The sequence below is a fragment of the Cynara cardunculus genome, unplaced genomic scaffold (assembly GCF_001531365.2).
Source record: "Cynara cardunculus var. scolymus isolate 2C unplaced genomic scaffold, CcrdV1 Un_Scaffold_763, whole genome shotgun sequence".
NCBI classification, from domain to species: domain Eukaryota; kingdom Viridiplantae; phylum Streptophyta; class Magnoliopsida; order Asterales; family Asteraceae; genus Cynara; species Cynara cardunculus.
The window spans coordinates 121,112-145,806 of record NW_020200613.1 but is presented as its reverse complement, the minus strand read 5'-3'; the positions used below and the strand labels follow the sequence as shown (position 1 = coordinate 145,806).

General features: G+C 35.3%; 1 protein-coding gene across 1 annotated transcript; it reads left to right on the top strand.

The window, feature by feature from the left end:
* The first annotated feature begins 316 nt into the window (after positions 1-316).
* Positions 317-19,396, top strand: LOC112501961 (ATP phosphoribosyltransferase 1, chloroplastic-like). Its single transcript, XM_025105758.1, has 11 exons — positions 317-707; positions 803-862; positions 2,585-2,698; positions 14,307-14,372; positions 14,473-14,580; positions 14,677-14,760; positions 16,538-16,639; positions 16,721-16,834; positions 17,414-17,494; positions 17,717-17,836; positions 19,166-19,396. The coding sequence occupies exons 1-11, from the start codon at positions 318-320 to the stop codon at positions 19,259-19,261; spliced, it is 1,335 nt and encodes a 444-aa protein (XP_024961526.1). The 5' UTR covers position 317; the 3' UTR covers positions 19,262-19,396.
* The last annotated feature ends 5,299 nt before the right edge of the window (positions 19,397-24,695 follow it).

The following is a 24,695-nucleotide window of genomic DNA, read 5'->3' as shown; positions in this document are numbered from 1 at the left end:
TATTTATAGATTAAATGAAGGATCGTGTGAGAGAGAGAGCTAAGATGAGAAAATAAGAAGAGATCTGGATCCTTGATCACTTTTAATCTCAAACTCTTCCATGAATCATGTTTGATACGAGAATTAATCCGGGATATCTCATCCTAAAATACATATAAGGATCGAGATCCCTTATAACGTTTCTTATTTTAACTATCAGTTTCATCGAAATACAACTTCATAAATTTAATTATTTAAAATAAAAAAATTTAAATTAAAACGCAGTTCAGGATTTAATCATTAAAAACGACATAGTTTGTTTTTGAGTTTTCCAGCGGATGGATATAGCATGCCATACATCTGTTGCAGACAATCACACCCCCAAAATAGAATCCACTCGGTATCTACCGTTCCCGGCGGCATTGCTGTTCCTTGAAAATCTCATCGGAAAAAGAGAGAGGGGGGGAGAGCTAGCTATGGCTCTTATTCAAACATATCTACAGCAATATCCCGCCGCCGCCACTGGTTTCACACAGTTTCTTCCTTCTCCATCATCGCATTTTTCTGCTAGAATTTCCATCAAATTCACCGTCTCATGTTGCTCCATGTCGTCGCCGGTGACAGTCGTTAATGGAAACGTGGACGTGAAATCCACAGAGAGGAATGAGATTAGATTAGGTTTGCCGAGTAAAGGTCGAATGGCCTCTGACACGCTTGATCTTCTCAAAGTATACTTTCTATCTGCAATGAATTGATTTAATATTTTTGAAGTTTTGATTTCAGTGTTTACTTTGCTATCTGACTCTTATTTTATGCTTGGAAGGATTGTCAATTATCTGTGCGGCAACTTAATCCTCGGCAATACGTTGCAGACATTCCTCAGGTGCGTTTTTGCAACCAATTGGGGTAGTTATCTGCGCAACAACTTCTGCTACCTCCGTTCATCTATGTTTTACTAGAAATAGATGTGCCTTCTATTTGAACTTCTGATGACTAACTGAAAAAAGTTGCAGCGTGTTTGGAAATGTCAAACATATTACCTTTCAGCCTTGAAATTGACTGACAATTTTAAACTATTCGAGCAGAAAAGCTAATTATGTTACGTTTTTGAGAAAAGAGAGACTCCAAAACCACACTCAAAGGAGGGGTGGAATTTATTCTGTCCACCCACTGACTTATCCTAGTAATTCGCTGGGCATACACAGGGTAGGATTCAAACTCTGACCACTAGTTTATCACCAGGAAGTCCCAACCAGTTGGGACAGGTCCAGCTGGGACTAATTATATTACATTTTATAAGCTGGCCAAATTGCATTGCACTTTATAACTAGTACCACAAATAAATTAGTGTTGGGTTAAATTTGAATGAGATTCTTATTAAATTTAAAATTGACCGTGACATTCAAAAAACAAAGTGTATTTGAGTGGAGTAGAACTGTATGCTTTGAAGGGGGTTTTTATATTGAATTTGATTTACTTGCAATTCATGTAGGTAGGCATAATAGGTTAACTCAGTGCATTAAAATGATTTAAGCAACAGAGAGCAAGTGGTAAGCATGAGAAAGCCATCAATTCAGTTAAGTCAAAAAAATTAGCTTTTATTTTCTTTTATACATGACCAACTGTGCCTTATGTGCCATACCTTCTAATTTATCTTCAGGAGTTCTAGCTATCATTCTTAAAGTGTGTTGCACCCCTATGTTATGGTAGAAAAATATTCCATTTGTTTGTTAATCTCCTATATGTTCATTTCTGGATTGAAGCTAGGCAGAGTATAGTTACATTTTACAAGAACACAATTTTTTTTTTATTGGTGGTATACTTGATACGGTGCCCTATAACATAAACCATTAAACCTTCTCCTGCCCAACGAGAATTGGCATGGATTATAATAAGAAAGATGAGCACATTGATCACAGAGTCAAACTAGGCTTTGCTTTGGGAGACAGGTACTATTATTTCATCCCAGTACCAACTGCAACTGCTTCTAAATAAAAATTGTTATTGTTTTGGAGATAATAGGTTCCTCCTTCATTCTTTAAACTTAGTTGTACCGTTCAGGGAGATTGATTTTGAATATACTTAAAACAGTAGCCCTTGAGCTTTTACTCTATCCATCATAACAAAATCTGACTTTTTTTGGTTCATATATATTAAAAGTTCAGGGTTCCAACAATCTCTTTCTCTGATCAAGTGTCACCAATGACTTTTGCATTTATGTATAGGTCTGGATCACCAATATTTATTTCTCAGAAACTTATTTTGACCAAAATAATAGAGCTATATGGTCTTCTGTAATATTCTCAAAAGACTGATGCATAAAGGAAGGTTATTGAGGGACTATGTGCTCTGTATCACATTCCTTTCAGGAAATACCGCTTACTTTGACAAATGATTTATGAATAGACGTCACAATGTATATCCTTTGAACATTTTACAAATGCTATTGGATGACATGAGCTGTCCTTCTGCTAGACAAAAACTTGGTAGGAAGTTGGCATTCACAGTACCTGCATAGGCGCATTGCATTTGAGATATTACAAAAGTTCTCGTCTAAGATTGAACTTGTCTTTGAAATTGACTTATTCTCAAAATCTGATTGCAGCTTTCAAACGTAGAAGTCTGGTTTCAGCGCCCCAAAGATATCGTGCGGAAACTGGTTTCAGGAGATTTAGACCTTGGTATTGTTGGTCTTGACACACTTAGTGAATATGGACAGGTAAGAATCAAGACGCAATATATGATGGATATATTGTATATTCTCATATATAATTTTAGCTCATAGACAATAGCTTCCTGTTCATTTCAAACGGCATCATTATTCTTAATTTATCTTGAACCATGCAATACATTTTATTTGCACTTAGAACTATTAGGTTTTCTAGTTTAGCAACTCAACGTTTTTCAAAACATTGGGAAAACTGTATTTTTGTAACATAACCAATTTTTGATTACCATTTTGAGTAGCTTAATTTTTTATATGGTGGTAACTTCAGTAGTGACTTTTTCTTTTTATGTTAAAAGTTCATTTTATATCTCTTAAATAGAACTTAATTTAGTTATAGCAAAACAATCTATTGGATTTGTACTTTATCTTGAATTTTAAGAGGATTTGGTCATGGTACAAGTTCCATATGGAACTGAAAACCTATCACTTCAGGTTGGGCTGTGAATGATACTTTTTACCATGAATTATGCTACTTAGTAGTTACATTTTGCATCTTTGACTCATAAGAGGGTCCAAAGACATTCCACTGAAGGATTATTTTGGTCCAAAGACATTCCTTAATTACTTTACTATGTTTTGTGAGAGTGTGGGTGTGAGTGGATATATGTGACTTTGGGGTAACATGATTTTCTCTTGTTGAGTCTGTCTTGTCCAGTATTAAGCTTTTTTGATGTTTGAGGTGTTCCATACTCTTCTTTCCTATATGATTCTTCCTTGTATTGCACTTGTATACGCCCTTGTGGATTTCTTAGAATAAAGAAAGGCTAAATCTGTCATAGAGCGACAAAGTTTGACATGAAAACTGACGATTGATATATCAATATATGTGCTGGAATCATGGTCACACCAGTCAGGTAAAATTTGCATGTAATACTTGTGAGGATTTTAGTGATATGAAACCTAAAGAAGTGGAAGTTATGCATTATCAGGTGTTTGCCTCACTTGAATTCTTGTACTTGTAGCTCATCGACTTAGGCACAAGAGGTGACCAAAAATTTGTGTTTCAGGTGGTCACTATTAGTATTCATTCATCAGTTTATTGAGTATGTCAATTTTAAGAGTTGATAATTGAAACCCTAGTGTCATAGCTAGTGAGAGATTGGGCCAATTTGGTGCTTGTTAGGTGTACACTGTAGGGGTTCAAATCTAGACAAACAAACCCACAAATTATCCTGTAGTCCCAAAATACCAGAACCCAAATGCATGTAAATCACTAACAACAAATACGGAACATTTCAGGTGTAAATGGTTATCCAAGCATAATATACGAACCAGAAGCTAAATACAAGGCAATACATCCATAAACAATCTAATGCAGTAAAGCAAGTAACAATACACGAGATTTAATGAGGATTTTAATGAATGTGACGCTCTTTGTCCTATGCATGCCTAGATTGTTAGATTGCGTGTCTATAAAATTCATGGTAATCGTCAAAAGTATGATCTTAAAATCCAAATGATGACCCTAATACTTCTGTAATATGTGATGTTGATGAAATTCCCAGTAATTCTTCAATCAAATTTACACACTTAGAATAGTAGAAAGATGAACACCAAGAGAGAATTTGCCAAAGATTAATTGCTTTAATTTCTTCAAAGTGATTACAATGATAATCCTACACTAATTACAAGGAAAGAGAACTATTTATACCTACCAATTACAAAGACAAAATTAACTAGGAGAAACAAGCTTGAACACAATCTTTAAAGCACAAGCTTAAACCCAACATTCTCCCTCTTTGGATTCAAGCACGAGACATTGTGAATTTTGATCTTCTAAAGCCCAAGTTTGTCTCACATCTTCTTAAAGCATTCCGATACCTCTCCCTCAGACTTAACTTGTTCTGTCCAGAAGCTTTGTCATCTACAGCCGTTCTGCTTTCAAGTTCTCTTCTCATGATCTTGATTGTTCCATCGCAATACTTGTTTAGCTCACTGAACCTTAGGAATCTCTTAGCTTTCTCAGAATTTTCATATACCACCCCGAACTCTGGATCTTCAAGAATCATGTACAGAGGATAGCCATCAATGTCTTCTAGCTCTTGATCTGGTCTCTTCAGGTTGACAGAGCCTTGTATGGTAATGGATTGGGATTCCTCAATAAATTTAAATTTTTTCAAAGCGTTATAGTTTCAAGTCTTACAAAACTTGGCTCTACAATTGCTTCAACTACCGAAGCCTTAGCCAATATGCATAACTTAATTGATATCTTATTTGAAAGGGTTTCAATTCTGGAGGATACTTGCAAAGCTCAGGCCACCTCTCTGAAACGAAGACATGATGATCAGGACGATCTTGATCACCATGAGGGGAGAACAAAAGACAGAGGTCGGTTGAGTCTTCAAAGGGCAATGAAGTTGTGGTATCTGAAGAAGAGAACTCTAAGGAGCGTAATGTTCAAAGTCCGGTTCAAGCTGGATGAGTTAACGGACTACAGGTCAAGAGGTGACTGTGACTACAGACCCAGAGATCGAGCCAATGGTTGAAAAGCCGACGGTCTCCACAGTAGAAACAAGGTTGTTACTGGGTCTGTCAGCTAATGTGGTATTCAATGATGTCTTTCAAGGGAAATCGGAGGAGTTCAAGATTATGATGCTGAAACAGAAGAAAATGACGATTCAGATGATTTATTCTTTGAGTTTGAAGCAGATATGGATGAAAATGATCCTATCTTCCCACTTCAATCCGGTCCTCAAGAAATACCTGAATTAGCTCTTACCGGGTCACCAAGTGTTCCCGATACATCTTCCATTTCTCAAGCTGCAACTGAGATATTTACAAGGAAGTACGTACCTTTTGCTATTCGATCAAATGTTCCAGGATTTGACAGAGCGAGAATCAGAGAGCCATATCTTGAAGACATTTATTTCAACGTATTTGTTCGTCATCGAAAAGCCTCGAGTACAAATAAGATTTTGGGTATTCACAAGGAAACAAGTGAATATCACAAAGAATACAAATACTTTCTCAAAGCTAAACGTTAACCCATCAGCTTTGTACGAACCAAGCATCGAATTGTCTCAATCAAGAATATTGAAGCTTGTCATTGTCTGGTATCCAGTGTTTTATGTGACAAGATAAGACGGACAAGTTTGGAGTTTTAGCGAAGCTGACTTTCCGAATATGTTCTTAAAAGACTCAGAACATTTGTATCATGAAATCCGCAACTAGACTGTGAGATTGGAAGGAGTTGTTAGAGGAATCGAAGCTATCAAACGGTATCTTAAATGTCATGTCAAGCTCTCTTCAATAATTGATGTGCAAATGGGATTCTTCATCGATCAAGCTTACACTCTTCATCGATCAAGCTTACACTCTTCATCGATTAACATCTCTATGGAACACATCTTCATCGACCAAAGCTTTGTTCGTATAAGAATTCATCTGATAGGCCTTGTCCAGATAAGGTCCTCATCGGACATGCCTTGTCCGAGTGAGATCTTCATCGGACATAGTTATGTCCGGATTAAACCCTCACCGGACAACACTTTGTCCGGATAAGGTCCTTATCGGACAGACCTTTATCCTAAAAGTTCTCATCGATTAAAGCTGAGTCTTTGAAAAATACCTGTAAAAATTATATCAGTTAGTATTCAGTAGGTATTTTACTCCCCATAGAAAAATGATCAAGATAAAAAAGATTCAACACTCCCCCTCAAAAATAGAATTCAAATTCAAAAATTTGATCACACATACTGACTTATATTTGAAAATACAGATATTTGAAATACTGAATTTGACTTAAACTGAATTCAATCACATAGAAATCAAAAGTTTATCAGTTTAACTAATAAACATAAGATTTTCAAATCATTGATTAAATTTTAAGAAAAATTCAAAATTTCAAATTCAACATACCTAACTTAGATATTAAAAAGCTAAAGCGTTTTTCATCTAAAGCTTTTGTAAATAAGTCAGCTAGCTGATATTATGTATTTATAAAATATAATTCAGTAGTTCCTTTTTCAACATGATCTTTAATGAAATGATATCGGATATCTATATGTTTTGTTCTGGTGTGTTGAACAGAATTACAAAAAATTGCAATTGCACTTTTTGAATCATAGGAAATTGGAATTTTATTGTAAGAAAAACCGTAGTCTCTGAGTTGTGTGCGCATCCAGATAACTTGAGAACAGTAGCTAGGAGCAGCTACATATTCTGCTTCAGCAGTAGAGGTTGGCACGCAATTTTGCTTCTTTGATGCTCGGCTTACCAATATCTCCAAGAAATTGAGCGTACGAAATGCTCTTCCTGTCCAACATACACCCTGCATAGTCTGCATCTGAGTAGGCAGTCATCTAAAAACCAATACCCTTAGGATTCCAAAAACCTAGATTAGCAGTCCCTTTGAGATACCGAAAAATACGTTTAACTACACTTAAATGGGACTCTTTTGGATTTTCCTGATATCTGGCACAGAGATGTGTTGAGAACATAATATCAGGTCTACAAGAAGTTAAATACATCAAAGAACCAATCATGCCTCTGTAGGTTTTCTGATCTACAGCTTTACCCGAAGGATCAACATGTAGTTTTGAACAAGGAGCCATAGATGTTTTTATAGAAGAACAATTTTCCATTATTAAATTTCTTCAGGATATCAGAAATATATTTTGTTTGACGAATAAAAATTCTTGAAGATAATTGTTTGACTTGCAAACGCAAAAAGAAGTTCATCTCACCCATCATGCTCATTTTTAATCTTGAAACCATTAAGGCATAAAAGTTTTTATAGTTTTAGGATTTGTAGATCCAAATATTATATCATCAACATAAATCAATATCAAGATAATGTCAGACTTTCCCTTTTTAATAAAGAGAGTTGTGTCAATATTACCTTTCGAGAAGCCTGACTTCACAAGGAATTCAGATAGAATATCATACCAGGCTCTCGGGGCTTGTTTTGGACCATACAAGGCTCTGTCAAGGATGTATACAGGGTCAGGCTTTGACTCGTCAACAAATCCTTCCGGTTGAGAAACATACGCTTCTTCTTTGAGAAGACCATACAAGAATGCTGTTTTGATGTCCATTTTATATACGGTAAAATTTTTATGAGTCGCATATGCCAAAAACATTCTTATGGTTTCTATTCTAGCCACCGGAGCAAAAGTTTCTTCAAAGTCTACGCCCTCTTGCTGATTATATTCTTTTGCTACCAACCGAGCCTTGTTTCTGACAACAACACTGTCTTCATCTTTCTTGTTTTTGAATACCCATTTTGTGCCGAACTGCCGATAATCGTCTTGTTCTTAGGACGTGGAACTAATCTCCAAACTTTTAAGGTTTCAAATTGATTTGAGTTTCTTTTGCATTGCTATTATCCAATCCGGGTTCGCTAAGGCTTCAGATGCCTTAGTCAGTTCAAAGTTACTTAAGAAAGTAGAATAAAGACACTCATTAGCAGTAGCAGACCTTGTACGGATAGATGAATTTTGATCTCCAATAATCTGACTTATCAAATGATCTTTGGTCCACTTACTACTGTGAGGTATGGGAATGTAAGAAGATTGATCAAAATTTTGATCCATGTAGGCATTGGGGGAGTTGCCTTGAATGGGTTCATGTGAGGTTCAATATTAGGGGTTGAAATAGGCTGATTATCTGAACTGTTCTGTCCAGAAGCCACATCCACCACTTCATCAAATGATACGTTGACGCTCTCATTGACGCATTTTGTCCCTTTATTGTAGACCCTGTAAGTAGCAAAATTCTTTGAGTAACCAATAAAAACAACTTCATCAGCCTAGAAAACTTATCTCTGTCCTCTTTGTCGTTTAAAATGAAACACCTGCAAACAAAGACTCGAGAGAATTTGATATTAGGAGTTCGTTTATTTATGAGTTCATATGGTGTTTTACCAAACCTTTTATGTACGAGAGAACGGTTTTGGGTAACACATGCTGTATCAATAGCTTCAGCCCATAGAAATAAAGGAAGCTTTAAAAAAGCAAGGAGTGTACGTGCAGCTTCCACTAAAGTTCTATTCTTTCGCTCAACAACACCATTTTGCTGCGGTGTTCGGGCTGCCAAGAATGTATGCATGATACCATTAGAGTCTAAGAATGAGCCAAGAGTTTTATTCTTGAACTCAGTTCCATTATCTGTTCTAATTTTCTGAACAGACAATTGAACGCTCTTCAAGAATGAAATGATAATCTCTGTAGCTTCATCTTTAGATTTCAAAAAATTGACCCATGTGTATCTTGAGTAGTCATCAACAATGACTAGTACATATCTCTTTCCGTTGATACTTTGAACTCGCATTGGACCACAGAGATCCATATGCAGTAGATGTAGAGGACGATCAGTGTTGAATTCAACATTGGACTTATGAGAAGCCTTTTTCATCTTACCCATTTCACATGCTGCGCAAACATGGTCTTTGTTGAACTTCAAATCAGGCAGACCTTTCACCAAATTGTCATTAACCAACTTGTTCAGGTTTTTGATGTTAAAATGCGAAAGTCGTCGATGCCACAACAAATTTTGCTGCATAGAAGCCTTGGACATCAAGCAGACATCAATATCTACTTGTAGATTAGATAAGTTAATTGTATAAAGATTTGATTTTCTGGTACCGGCTAAAATTTCCTTACCATCAGAAGTACGGACGCGTACGGACGCTGCACCAGTTAGATTTAAAGCAAACCTCCAGATTTTTATCACAAAATTGACCTATATTGAACAGATTATGACCAAGTCCTTCGACATACGAGACTTTCTTAATCATAAATTTCCCATGAATAACATCACCATATCCAAGGATAGGTAGTGCTCGTTCCCAAACGTGACAGTACCACCAAAAGATTCAATAAAGTTAGATGGTAAATCTTTCCTACCAGTCATGTGTTTTGAGCATCCAGAATCTAAGAACCACATATGCCGGTTAACCTGCACATTGAATCAATTGGTTTTAGGTACCCAATTCAGTATGGGTCCTTTGATATTAGATCTGGTTGGTGGTATACTGTAATTACCAAACCAACTTTCTTTGAAAACATTTTTTCTTTTCACAGCAGATATATCATTATGAACACAGGAACAAGCAGTATTAAGAGCATGAAAAGCAGTAAAAGACACAAATTCATCCCATTCACAATAAGAACAACGCATTTTGCCTTTTGCATGATCAATTATTTCACTGAATGAATGTTTTTGTACATTCACAGTGTTATTCTTTACAGGAATAGCAAAATTTGTTCTTCCTAAGTTGATCAGATGATTTTGTAGATTCTATAGATGTAGATCCTTTCATCCGCCAGATACGCTTGAACTTCAAAGATTTATCTAAAATATCAGAAACAAAATCATCAGATTTACTTTTATGATGAACTTTATGTTTCAGATTTTTATTAACTCTCTTCTTTTGTTTCTTTGAATATCTTTTGATTTTATTCTTTTTATAATAAGTATTCTCCGAAACAGGTTTTGAATTATCAGGAAATTCATTTTCAAAATAGGAGACCTTATCAGAATTCTCAGTCTTTTCATTTTCATTTATAATGAAAGCATCATGACCGGGTATACGGGTGTAAATGATGCGAGTCGAGTTCGAGTATCACTATACTCGACTCGAACTCGAAACCGAATTTCCAAGCTCGAACTCGACTCGAAAACTCGCGAGTAGTAAAAATCAAAGCTCGACTCGAACTCGATAACTATTTCTCAAGCTCGAACTCGAACTCGAATCAAGCTCAAACTCGAGCTCGAACTCAAATCAAACTCGAACCAAGCTCACCCATTCAAATTTATGAAATTTTAGGATTTTTCTCTTATAAATTTTAAAACTTAAATGTGTTCTCTTAGTTTTTTACAAAACTAAATGATCAACTTCAAACTTCATCATCAAAAAGACAAAGTTAGAAATTACATTCACCTCCCTATCTTCTTATAACATTTTTTCTCCCTTCCTTTACCATCTTTCTTCCAATGTGGGACAATTTCACTAACCTTTTTTTATAGTTTTTCTTTGTCTTTTTTTTTTTAATTTTGATTTTAATAAAAATAATAATTGATTCGTTTTATAATTAAAAAATGCATAATTTTGTTTAAATATCTTAGAATGTAGGACATTTTTATTATTTATATTTTACAAATTTTATCATTAAAACTAATTATATATAAAATAATCGAGTATCTCACGAGCTTTTCGAGTCGAGTACTGTGTAGCTTGACTCGACTCGTTAATATATCGAGACGAGCTCGAGTTCGAGCCGAGCCTATTCGAGTCGAGTGTTGACCGAGTTTTGACCGAATCGATCTCGAGTAGCTCGCGAGTTGTCTCGTATCATTTACACCCCTAACTGGGTAGTTGTTGAGAGAAGTCAAATTTATCAATCTCTTTATCTAAACACGTATCCGAATTTATAATTTCAGAAAAATTAAGCTCCTCATTTGAAAAATTGACTTCATCAGGTTCAGAGGATTCACAAGAAGGTTTTGAACAAGAAAAATATTCAGTTTCAGTATGTTCCTCTTCTTTCTTAGTCTTCTCAAAATTTTCAATTTTATTCAATATAATTTCTTTTTCCTTTTGGAATGAAAGTCTTTCTTCATTTAAAATGTTTTCTAGTTGAACAACCCGTTTTTCTAAAATTAGAGTCGGAGTATAAGGTTTTTGTTCAACTGGTTTTGATTCAAGTTCTGCTTTTGAATAGCTATGATAACGATCAGTTGAAAGAGCAGGAACTTTGTTTTCATAACTTTCATTTAGTTCAGTATAGTTAAAAGGACTTGCATTTTGTCTTTTCTTTTTCTGTTCAAATCTTCTTGTTTTTCAACTTCCTCTGATGATTTCATAAACTTGATTTGATATTCTGGACCGAGGTCAAGATATTCAAATTTGTAAATCGTTGAAGAAAAATATAAAGCTTTCTTTAATCAATTCGGATTTTCGTATCCCAACCCTTCCCTTGGATTAAAAGTTCTGGTTTCGGTTGGTTTATTTAGAAAAATAGTTTGATCCGTTTGCCCTCTCTTGTACAACTTCTCTTCTAGGTCTTTGAGTTTTTCATTTAAAACTTTATTTTGTAAAGTAAGAGTGCTATTTTTCACAATCAGTTCATCATTAATTATTTCTAATGATTTAAGTTTAGCGGATATTTCAGATATTTTTTCTGTCAAGATATCCATTTTTTCAGAATTTTTTTTGCTCTTGGATAACAAAGATTGATCTCATGCAAAATTTTCAGCATTCAGCTTATCATATTTTTCTTGTTGCATTTTAAGATCTTTTTCTTACATTGCAACCCGATCTTTTTCAATTTTAAGTTTTTGCTGAAAATCTTGCAATTTGAACATCATTCCCTGCATCTGTTCAAAACATGAAGATTCAAGTACCTCATCACTTGAATTTGCTTCTTCTTCCTCATTCTCAGATATTTCATTCTCAGTTCTAGCCATCAAACAAATGTGTGCAACAACATTTGATTCCTCTTCTTCTTCAGTCAAGTTTAGCCAATGGTCATCCTCAGCCATCAAAGCTTTACCCGCATCCTTTTGTTTTGATAGAAGGAACTTGTTCTTATAATAGTCAATGTTCTTGGACACTAGCTTTCTACAATTCATAGCAAAATGTCCCTTCTTGCCACAGTTGTAGCATTTAGTATTTTCATCAGCTACTCCCTTTAGAAACTTTTTCTTTTCATCATTTCTCTTCTCAAACCTCTTTTCATCATACTTCTTTTTATCACCAAATTTATCTTTAAACTCATACTTTGAGCCTGAAGAGAATCTCTGACTGTTTGAATGCAGTTTCTTGTAGAATTTCTTTTGAAATGCCTTAGTTAACATAACCATGGCCTACTTGATTTCTTTAATCTTTGAATCAGAATCACTGTCAACACTTCCTTCACTTGATGACTCACTTGTCACAACCACTTCCTTTACACTTGCCAGACTTTGACCTAACCTTCTTCTCAGACACCAATGCCAGTGGATCACTAACTTCTTCTTCAAATCTCTAATCTCCAAAATTTCACCCAAAGATATCGGACACTTCTTCAAAAACTACAAATTCTTAATCGGACACTTAATCACTCTTCACAAAACTTATCCGGATAATGTGCTCTCTGGATACAATGAAATCAGTCAAATACTTGATCAAACTTAAACACTTCTCTGATTATAGCTTTCACTGGACACAAAGTTATCAATAAAACCCTTTCACCAAACACCAAGAATGCTTCACCAGATATTGATTTCATCAGATACCAACTTCACCGGATACCAAGTTATGCGATAAGGAAGCTTATCAATCAAAAGGTGACCGATTAGCAAGATTCAAAAAATACAAACACAATTACAAGCGATGAATAATATCGCTTAACCAGATGAGCGATGAAAGAATCAAAATCGGACAACCCAATCCAAACTCAAACACACAAATTCAATGACCTATGAGCTAAGCTTATTGCTTGATGAATTAATTCATTGAGCGATGAGCATAAACTCGTACAAAAAATCCAGAATTCAATCAAACTTGCTAAAATTTGAGTCAAAATGAATGAAACATACACAAATTTAGTCAGAAACATAGATTCAACAACAATTTCAACTAAAATTCGATCAAACTCACTCAAATTGATAAAGATTTCAAGAACAGACTCGAGTATCGAAAAACTCAAAAGTTCAGAATTGAATCAACATATCAATTCAATCATGAAAATCACATGAACAGATAGTTTCCAAACTTGAATTCGCACACAATTCACTATATTTCAATGATTAAACAACAAAGAATCGAAGAATTTGGGTAGAACAGTGAAGAAATGTTCAAGAACTTCAAGAACACATTCAAGAAAAGTCCGAATTTCGGTCCAATTTTCCAGATTATGGGTAGATCAAATCCAAATTGCTGCAGTTAGCTCTGATACCAACTGAAATTCCCAGTAATTCTTCAATCAAATTCACACACATAGAATAGTAGAAAGATGAACACCAAGAGAGGATTTGCCAAAGATTAATTTCTTTAATTTCTTCAAAGTGATTACAATGATAATCCTACACTAATTACAAGGAAAGAAAACTATTTATACCTACCAATTACAAAGACAAAATTAACTAGGAGAAACAAGCTTGAATACAATCTTTAAAGCACAAGCTTAAACCCAACAGTTGACATTAGTCTAGTCTGTGAATCTGTATCTTATTTGGGCATGAAAACACTCCTTGATGATCCACAACTCCAGTAAAAGAATTCTTCTGTTTGATTTTGGTGATGTCATTAAAAGAATTCTTCTGTTTGATTGTTTGGCTAAACAAATTGTAACATTTCACAATTTCATTTCCTGCTCCACACGGTGTTCGTTGTTACTTGTCTTGTTCTGTTTGCGAAAATAACCGAATTTCAAGCCAGAAACTTAACAAGCGGAGGATTAAGGGAAATAAATGCAACCAGAAAAATTACATAGGTTATATGGTTGCTGTGCTGTCATTGTGATCAAATTACTTGACTATCTTGCTATATTTTGTGTCGTTGTTAAGACAATAGTACTTCTGAGGTGGTGTGGTTTTCTGTGTTCTCTTTTTTCATGGGGATTGTCATTTGGATATCATGAGATGTAAATTTTTGTTTCTTATTTGTTCCTGGTAGGGAAATGAAGATCTAATTCTTGTTCATGATGCACTAGCATATGGAGATTGTCGTTTATCTCTTGCAGTAAGTTGTACTTTTCTTTTTTAAACGGGTAGACTACAAAACAGCAGTTATATCCTCAAAATTAAAAATATTTAGGTGACTTTTTCCCTGTTCTTAACAGATTCCAAAGTATGGGATCTTTGAGAAAATTAATTCAGTGAAGGAACTTATGGAAATGCCTCAATGGACTGCTGAGAAGCCTCTAAGAGTTGCTACTGGTTTCACATATGTAATATATATTTTTTTCGTGGCACTGTTATAATTTTCTTTCCTAGTATCCTAATTATATTGGAAGTTTAAATTGTTTCTTCTTTATTTCCTGCAGCTGGGTCCTAAATTTCTGAAAGAGAATGGGCTTCGGCATGTTGTGTTTTCAACTGCTGATGGGGCACTGGAGGCAGCTCCTGCAGTGAGACTTTGTTTAATTCAAGTTCATCTATTATGGATATGTGACCCGTTGTTACTACTTTAGATGCATAAATTTCCATGAGAATTGTGATGTCTATGCCTTATCTTCATATACATATCATGGTTGTCTCTAGCAGTAAATCTGTTCTATTTTTGAATTGGGCTCCTTGAGGTACCTTATCAATAGCATTCTTCCGCAATAATTGCATCAAACTTGATACATTCAAGGGGTCCACAACAGAAGAAGAAGGAACGAGTTTACTATTCACATGACACATACCAATTTTGCATGTATTGTGCCTAGTCATACCCATACACGGCCCTTAGTAAGGTGAAAGGCTTCATATGGTTCTTTTCGGTAGCATGACTGCAAGTAAAACTTCAGTAAATCCCTATGGATATCATCAGAAGATTTGAACTTGCAGGCATGTGATAAGCAGGAACCTGAGTCACACAGTTGTAGCATTACTCATACTGTTTTAAATTTAATGATGGATCTTTGATGGACAGTTTAGTTATCTGTCCAAATTTTGATTAAGAGGGTACATTTGTTGTCTCTCATTTAAGTTTGGCTCCACGGAATAATATGTTCCTAGCTTTTTAAGGGTGTTTCCCGTCGATGATGGCAATTTATTTGAATCTATTTTCTAGTTCTTATAGAAATATGTTTTCTCCAAAGTCTCTAGCCCATTTGAGCATCTCACATTGAAAGTTTGCTTCTTCGTTCTGTTTTAAAAAACATACTAGGATTTGTGTATTACATCCGATATATGTTTTCCTGTCGCCCTTGTGTTCTGCCTCCTTTATCTTTTCTTCGTTACTCTTTTTTGTATAACACATCATATTTTTTTGCCATAAAACCATTACCATGACCATCCGACAGCATTCAAGCTTTGATTTTGAGGATGATCTTATCCCTACCTCTATGGCCATGGCTATACTTGCTTTGTAAATGCACGTCTTCAGGGTACTGTTGTTTAAACAATGTCTTACAGCAAATAAATCTGATTACTAATAGATTCCCTGTTAACCATATATATGGTTCAGAGAGGGGGATGGAGGGTTGTAGGTGCCCCAACTGTATCGGAACAAAACATTTGCTCAATGCTTTATGATAGTTGAATTTTATATATCCACTCCAGATTGTATTCAAGTCTCTTGTCCCATTCCTTGGTAATCAAACAAGTTTCACCAGAATTTGTTGATAAATTAGATTGTCTAGTTAACATTATTAATAGTAGTTTTAATAGGGTGTGAATGCTTTATACTGTTATCATGTGATGCATAAATACTTCATGACCCATGGACTATCAATTGTTGCGTTTGGCGTCCTTGACCAAAGAAAACTTGTTTGTGAGCTACGTTTGCTGAAATTATATGATCATCTGATATACCTAATTGACCTTTTCAGAAGTTGGGATGGTATAAGGTTTCATTATATATTCTTGCATTGGATAGGTTTTGCCATAGACAGTATGATGATATCAGTGTGCCTTTCACTCCTTCCCAACCTCTGGGGTTTGTCCTGCTGGGTTGGGAGGACATGCTTGCTGGTGGGAGTCCTACGTTAGGCTGTAACTTTTTGTTATTTTAATAAAACTCTTCCGTTCTCCTTCTAATATCACAAATGGGATGGCCGATCATGAATTCTGTGAAGTTTTTAAGACCTTTGCTTTTGAGTTATATCTGTGTGCCTTTATGCATAAAACAACTTTGTATGTTTCTTCCAAGATGTATTGTATTATTATACTCTTCACATATTTTTCTTGCTTATTCAGATGGGGATAGCTGATGCTATTGTAGATCTTGTTAGTAGCGGGACGACATTGAAAGAGAACAATCTCAAAGAAATTGAAGGTGGAGTTCTCTTAGAAAGTCAGGTGAAGTTAATTAGTCCAACCATGCAAAGGTCGTCTCAGTTTTCAATTTTGCTGCTTTTTTTTGAGTAGAATGTTCTTCAGGCTGTCCTTGTTGCTAGTAAGAAGTCTTTACTCCAGCGTAAAGGTTTATTGGACATCACACATGAGATTCTTGAAAGATTCGAGGCACATTTAAGGGCACTTGGTCAATTCACGGTAAGATGATATGCATTTGTATGCTACCTCTTAATTCTAGAATTCATATTCAGTTCATGTAATTTTTGAATTTCTAGAACTTGTTATTAGATAATCGAGGAATTTTAGTAACATTATTAGATGCTAAATACTTTCACAAAAATACAGACCTTTTTATTCAAATCCAGTTGAGATGGGCTAAAACAGAAACCTGACATCCCGAGGCTCTAGAAATAGATTCCACGCTCTCTTATCGAAGTCCCTCAGAGACATCCAATATTTAATTCTCTCTTGACTACTGTCCTCATGCTAATTTTGGCCTTCCTTTACACCTAAAATGTTCTCCTCAGCTTTATAAGGACTGTGGAGTAAAGTCTTTGTACATAATCTTTTCCTTCATTTTTGCAAAGAGATGGTTTTCATGGCTTGAATGGATGACCTTCCAGTCATATGAGTTTCCCTGAAACTCGTGGCTTCAAAAATCTATATTCTTTTAAATTTGTAAAATAGTTGAAGATATCCTCTTTTTTTCTTTGAAAGGAGGGAGTATATTGCAATCTTAGATTACTTGCGACTTTCTTATATATTGCATCTCCGCAGGTAGTTGCCAACATGAGAGGAAGCAGTGCAGAGGAAGTAGCTGAGCGAATTCTGAGCCAACCATCGCTATCTGGTCTGCAGGTGACCCTTATTTTCTTTCCCTTTTCAGTGATTTGAGAAATAATGTAGTCTGGGGGGAGGTGGAAGTTGCAGGCACAGGAGAGCAGCAAGGTTTCTTTTTTTATATGTTCAAGCTATTCTTACTAGTGAAAGCAATAACTAGGAAATGTCATATTCTTGTCACACATTTAGATAATTAGTGGGCAAAACTATACTTTACCCAATGTGTTTGTCTACATGCAGGGACCTACTGTAAGTCCAGTTTTCCGCAAAAGTGACAGCGGGGTAAAAGCTGATTATTATGCCATAGTCATTTGTGTACCCAAAAAGTTACTCTACAAATCCGTTCAGCAGCTGAGAGCGGTAAGATATCCTCACAATCTTCAACTTGTTGGCAGCATGGTTAATAACAATAATATAGGTGGTGGTCTTTTTAGATACAAAAGATTAGAAAACCTTGGGACATAGTCAAGCCTACCTGGGGCATCTAAACCAGTTCAAGTTCTTTTTCTCTTCCTCTTTTGGGAATTTCCTGTTCTATTTAACTGATGGGCCAGCTCCTCCTATGGTACAAGTGCTGGTGCTGGTGCTGGTGGCCGTGGGGGCCACTTGTCCAATTTTTTCCCCACTTTATCTTTTAAGCTAAAAAATTTAGCGAAAAAAACTTTGGTTTCTTAGGAAGCTGATCACATGTCACACATTCAATTATGGAAATACAAAGCCTAGAAGAACATGTGTTACTTTTCAAGTTTTTTTTACTCCCTCTGTCCATAAAAATTGCAACAACTGACTCATGTTGGTATAACTGGTCGACTGTTGGTCAAATATCTAAAATACTTTCCATTATAACGAAAAAAAAAGAGAGGATATCCGAAATTAGCTTCCAGATTTCTAATTAAAATACATAAGGTGTACCAGAATGAATGCCTTACTTTTGTAATGATTACTCGGGGTCTATGCTGTTAATATCGCGATATATCGTCGATATATCGGCGATATATCGGATATCGCTCCTAGAGAAAATATCGGTCAAAATATCGTTCCCGATATTATCGGAGATATTTTCCGATTTTTCCCGATTTTTAGCGATATTTTGATGCAAATATCGGACCGATATATCGATTTTTTAGGGTTTAAATATTTGGGCTTTTGTTACTTCATGGGCCTAGTTTTTTGGGCTTGGTAACTTAAATTAGGTCTGAAATTGATCTGCCTCCACAACGGTCTTCTTCTTTCTTTTATATTAGCTCGTTTTTGAACACTTTAGATGATGTGATGTTTTAATTTTGAAACTATATTTCTAAACTCTAATTAATGCATATTATATATATAATTCTAAGAAATATTATGTTAACCGCAATTTTGGACCGATATATCACCGATATAACCGATATATCGAATATCGGTCCTGACCGATATTTCGTATTCTGACCGATATAACAGCATAGCTCGGGGTTTAGCACAAAAGTACTGAAAAAAGATGAAGATCTACAATTATTGCAATTTTCATACGGTTTTCCATTTCGGTATCCAACTCTGCAAAGAAATTTGAAGTCAAATCCAAACTGGATTGTCAATTTTGAACCTTTATTCTTACTGCTTTCATTTAATTTAAGTTTTTGAAAAAAACAGTTTAAGCAACTGTACTGCATTTTCTAGTATTATCATGTGATCTGATGTTATTCTATGCAGATCGGAGGCAGTGGCGTTTTGGTGTCTCCTTTGACCTACATTTTTGACGAAGAAACTCCAAGATGGCGTCAACTTCTTTCGAAACTGGGGCTTTAAGGTAATATGCTTTGTACCCATTACAACTATTTAACACATTTTTGTAAAAGCAGTTTGTAGATTTGAATTTTGGCAAAAACTATGTCTTCCTTTGTCGCCTACTCATAAATGATAATCAATGTTGTTTTAAGATGCAGTTCTTGAGTCTTTTCCTCACTCTAGAACTAGACTGCAGTAGATACTTATGTGAAAGTCTTATTTATTAGGATTTACAGTACCTTTCAAGTTGAAAATTAGTCCAACATTTCGTTTGGTATGCGGACTGGACTGGACTGGACTGAACGGATAGGAGTAAGAGTGAGGTAGGCAGGTGAAATAATTGCGGAAGGTTTTAGGGTTTTATTTTGACATGGGTAGTTTAGTAATTTTATCAAGCTTGTCTCGTCTACTAATTTTTGTTCCACCTATTTTGGTGGGGTAGGAGAAATGCAATTTTGTTCCACTCAGTTCTGTCCGATCTCAGTCTAATTGTCGTAACAAACGTGGGACAACAAGTTTATGCTTTGTGTTGTACTGTCTCGTGTACCAGATGCACGAAGGCAAAATTTAGCTTTTTTTTAGTAAGGCTATACCAGTTACTGTTCCAACTTAAGTGTTTTGGGTTTTATTTTATCTGTTTGTATAATTTTCACTGAATTTTTGTTTTTTTTGGCCCCTGTTTTCATTTCAAAAGACCAAAATGAGTAGACTTAAACTTACCATGTCCAGTGGCGGACTTAAGAATTTTCTTGAGCGAGTGTATCTTTAAGATAAAAATCATGTGTTTGATCAGAGGGAAAAGTCGACGCGGTTTGATCTAAGATAAAGTCAATTATGTCGATTTCGGGAATAATTCATTTTTTCAAATTGAATCGAGCTTGAACTTTTGAGTAAAATACAAGACTACGTTTTACTGCCGACGTGTTTTAGCTGAATTCTATCGTTATGGGAGACTATTTTGTTTTTTTGGTTGATTTCATAAAAATTTCCAATTTTTAGTATGATATTGATTGTCCTTCGTTTTTTTTCCAGGTTTTCAATTTTGTTTTCTTATGCATCTAGGACTCCTGGTATTAAAAAACGTCTTGCAAATCAAAATTAACTATGCATTTTATTTTGTTTTCTTATGCATCTAGAATTTTGAGTAACAATAATCAAAATAATAACTAAAAGCAAATTAGAAAATTCAAACTAACCAAGAGGAAAAACTTATTCTTTTGGAGAAAGTTATGGGGCCGTTTACCTAAATGCTTACCCGGTAAACGCTTACCCTTAGGAGTCAACATTGTAATTTATTTTACCAGGTAAGATTGTAGTACATCAAAATGGTATCGTATGCAACAATTTACCTAGAAAGCGCTTACTCGAATAAGAGTCGTCACCATCACTTATCGAGTAAGACTCTTCATCTTTATCATTGCTTTTACCGGGTAATTTTTTTTTACCCTTGTCATGTTCATCCGGTAAGAAAAATTACCAGTAAGCACTGACGGGATAAGCGGTTAGTAAATGACCCCATAATGATCAAACAATATGATATGAAATTAATAGAGTATTTAATGTGTTTTATTTTTAAAAAAAGTATTCAATGTGCTATTAAATACCTTTGAGTATGAAATTAAAAGAGTATTCTTTCTTCCTCTTCCCTCTTCTCTTCTTTTCCCTTTCTTCCTTCTCTCCTTTTCCCTCTTTTCTCTTCTTTCTTCTTCTCTGTCTCCCTATTTCTTTCCCCTCGGGGTGCCTTGGATTCTGGTAGTTGAGGTTTCCTCCTACCCGAGCACTTCATTGTTGCTGTTTTAACGTTTTAGTGTTTTATCTTGATCTGGAGGGGTCTCCTCCCTCCCTATCAAAAAAAGAGTATTCAATATTATTGAAGAAGTTGTTAACAAAAAAAACATGTGCAACATTTTGGTATAGAACCCCAAAACTCCTCTCAGAGGAGCTTTAATTCGACCAACATAAGCCATTCTTGTGATTACATATTTGTGTTACAGACTTAGTTTTAAAATATTCCACGACACCCTAATGATCAAGTGGGTGCAATTTCAAGACGTCTACATTTTTTTTCCTTTACGGTAATCAAGTGAGCGGGTGCACGGAACCCCCCTCAATCCTTAGTAGGTGCGCCCTGACCGTGCAACAATAAATTATTATACATGGCTGTTGGTATGGGTTGATTTCTAGGAAAATTTGCACTCAAACATAGAAAACATGATGAACGTTTTTCTAAATATCTAATATCTATCAGGGGCAAATACTCACATACGCTCATGTTTGATGAGACTTATCATTGAACTCTTGGAAGGTTGGGCTCTACTAGTAACTTAGATATTGTTGGGCCAATTACCTTTTCGTTAATAAGTCCAACGAAGACCGGGGGCACTCGGCATCCTCAGAGATCCCCATCAACCACTTATTGGACCGCCTACCAAACGATCTCCGAGAATGGCTTCCCGATGCGATTAGAGTCCACTAGAAGAAACTAGTAAAGTTCTTTCAAAACTTTTAGGTCATGTTTGTATTTTTATAGCATTGGGTGGAACACTTTAACGTACTAATTAATACATTATCCGTTGTGTATTTTGTAATCAAATTTGGATGATTATAATTGTAGAATAATCTTGGTAGTGAAGATAACAACTAAGAAAAGCCATAGTGGTTCTTAGGAGGCTTGAATTAACGACCCATACGGGTCCCAAGGTGTAACCTTTATTTGCCGGTTTAATCGACTCTCAAGGTTTTATTCTTGTGGAGTTGCTCTAAAAATGGACATTGTAAACTTAAAGAAATCCAAGATACAAGCAATGTAGCATTCTAAGAGTGTCTCTAAAGCATCCTTTAGCTTCTTGTGTTGGTACATTTCTAAAACAAGAAATCAAGTGACACATTCAAGAGTTTTCTCGTACATAATCTCTTTAGCTTCTTGTGTTAGTTTCCGTAGCTTTTGTCAAGCACTTTACCCCAACTTAGGGGCCGTTTTCCAACTCTTATTTGGTAAGAGTGCTATCATGAGTAAGGAGCCGTTTAACCCAATTGCTTACCCGGTAAGTGCTTATCGATATGAGTCAACACTATGATTTATTTTGATGCGTAAGATTTTAGTACATTAAAACATATCGAATGCAACAATTTAATGGATAAGCGCTTACCTGGGTAAGAGTCGTCATCCTTACTTACTGGGTAAAACTCTCCATCATGCTCATCGCTCTTACCCAGTAAGATTTTTGGCCCTTCTCATGTTCATCCGATATGGAAATTTATCCGGTAAGCATTTACCAAGTAAGCGTTTAGTAAACGGCCCCTAAGTATTATCATGGGTAAGTGTTGTTCGGGTAAAAGTGTTTTGCTAATGTTTCCAATTTATAATTATGTTTGCCATTGCTAATGCTAACACAATAGGAAATATTAGACATTTGAAAAAGGCAAATGATATCAACATGCTCTTCAAAAGCTTAATCAACTGTTGATCAACAAGAACAAAAAATCACATTTCCTTTTGATGGAGACAAGCTTGTCATATGGAATTAAGGATGACAATGAAGTAGATATCTTTAGCCATAACAAGACATTTTATCAAAAATAAAAATTACAAGTTCCAAGTAATCACATTTCTTTGAGACATTTTATCAAACACTTTTTGAGCATAAAAAGATATACCATATTCACCATACATGTCCACAACAAAGAAAACCCATCTCGAATCAATAGTATCAATCTCAAATATGATGCTTTGAGAAACACCCAAAACAAAGAAAACACGAGGTGATTGAATTTTTTACTTTACCAGAATCGACTTCATCAACTTTTTCAGCAAACTTGCGCACCAATTCAAGTTTCTCCACATACACATGTCCACCACTGGGTTAGGTTTCAGACATCACGTGAGAAATGTCCCTTTTGGTGGATTTTCAGATATCACGTGACAAACGTTTCAGACCAGATGAGTATCTAGCTCGAGGGGTGATGGAGGGAGGAGAGGAGACGAGATAGGATGGGTGTTCATTGGATCGAAATCTGTTGCCATGTCAAAACGATCAATGATCTTTGAAATTTCATAAACTCTTGGAGGAAGGAGATGGAACAGAGAGGGAAATAAAAGAAGAAAGGGGAAGCTTTTCGCCAAATGAAGGGAAGGGCAACGAGGGAAACAAAGAAACTGTCCCGTGTAAGCATTAATTTGGTGCTGGCTCGGTAAGATTTCAGTCAGCGTCTTGGTCAGTTTTCGGTCGGATCAGTGATTTGGTAAACGTGCTGACTGCTAACCTAGTAAGATTTCTTAACCGAGTCAGTCTGGTTAGCAGTTAGTAACAGCCCCTTAAACTTTTTCCGATGATCACATCATATTTTACGCCAAACCCATTTTTACACAATCTCTCAAATGAACACATCATGTTTTGCATGATTTTGGTGTTATAAATAGTAAAACACCATGGTCTAATAATATTTATTTACATCATTTTGGTGTAAAAAATAGTGTTTATGGTTAGCACTCAAGGTAATTACTAAGATCCTACTATTGATTTAGGTATAGAAAAATCCTTTTAGGGTTTTTATAAGATAGAAATAAAGGGCTAAAAGCTTTGAGAAAATATACTGAAAAACCGAATTGTCTCTGCAACTCTCTTTCTGCATCTAAAGTTCTTCTCTACTTACAATTTCTGTATCTACTTTGCTTTGATGTTGTTGTCATTGCTGTTGACAATTGAATACTTTAACTTTATCAAATCCTGGAGCTTTGCTATTTGAGACTCACAACAAAAGAGTAGCCGTATAAAACCTTTAAGGACATGATCTAATCCGTGCAGTTTTTGCTTCGTATCATCAACGATTAACATGTTGGTTTTAAATTCGGGTATTGTATTTAGTTTTTGTTCACCCCGTAAACACTCTGCTTCTACTCTTTCTTTATTGAATCTATCACGAAGGATAGATTCAATCTATGTGGTGTAAAAAATTCTGGTTGGAGTATTACATTCCGGATTATCTCTTCTTTTTGGCCTTGGGCTTTTTGACTGTTGAACTCTTAAAATATAAGTCATCTTACTAAAGTTTCCATTTTGAGTAATAAAGCTTAGGCCCTGTTTGTTTTTACCTAAAAAGCACTTAATACCCTCTTATGTCTGAATCGGTCAGACCTTAGGGTATTAAGTGTGTTTTTTTTTTCTTCAATTAAGAGTTTAAAAGCTCTGATTATGTCTGAATTATTTAGAGGTAACATTTTCACTCAAAACCTCTTAATTGCTTTTAGAGCTTCCAATGCTTGCAAAGAAAGCCTAGATTTCAATGATTCAGATTTCAGATTTCAGACGTAAAAACAAACAATCTGACTGATTCAGATTTCAGACTTCAACACCACCTCTTAAAATTCAGAAGTGAATTCAGACTTCAGACTTAAGCACCTCTTAAAAAACAAACGCCACCTTAGTCTTATTGTTTTTCGGATTTATTTATAAAG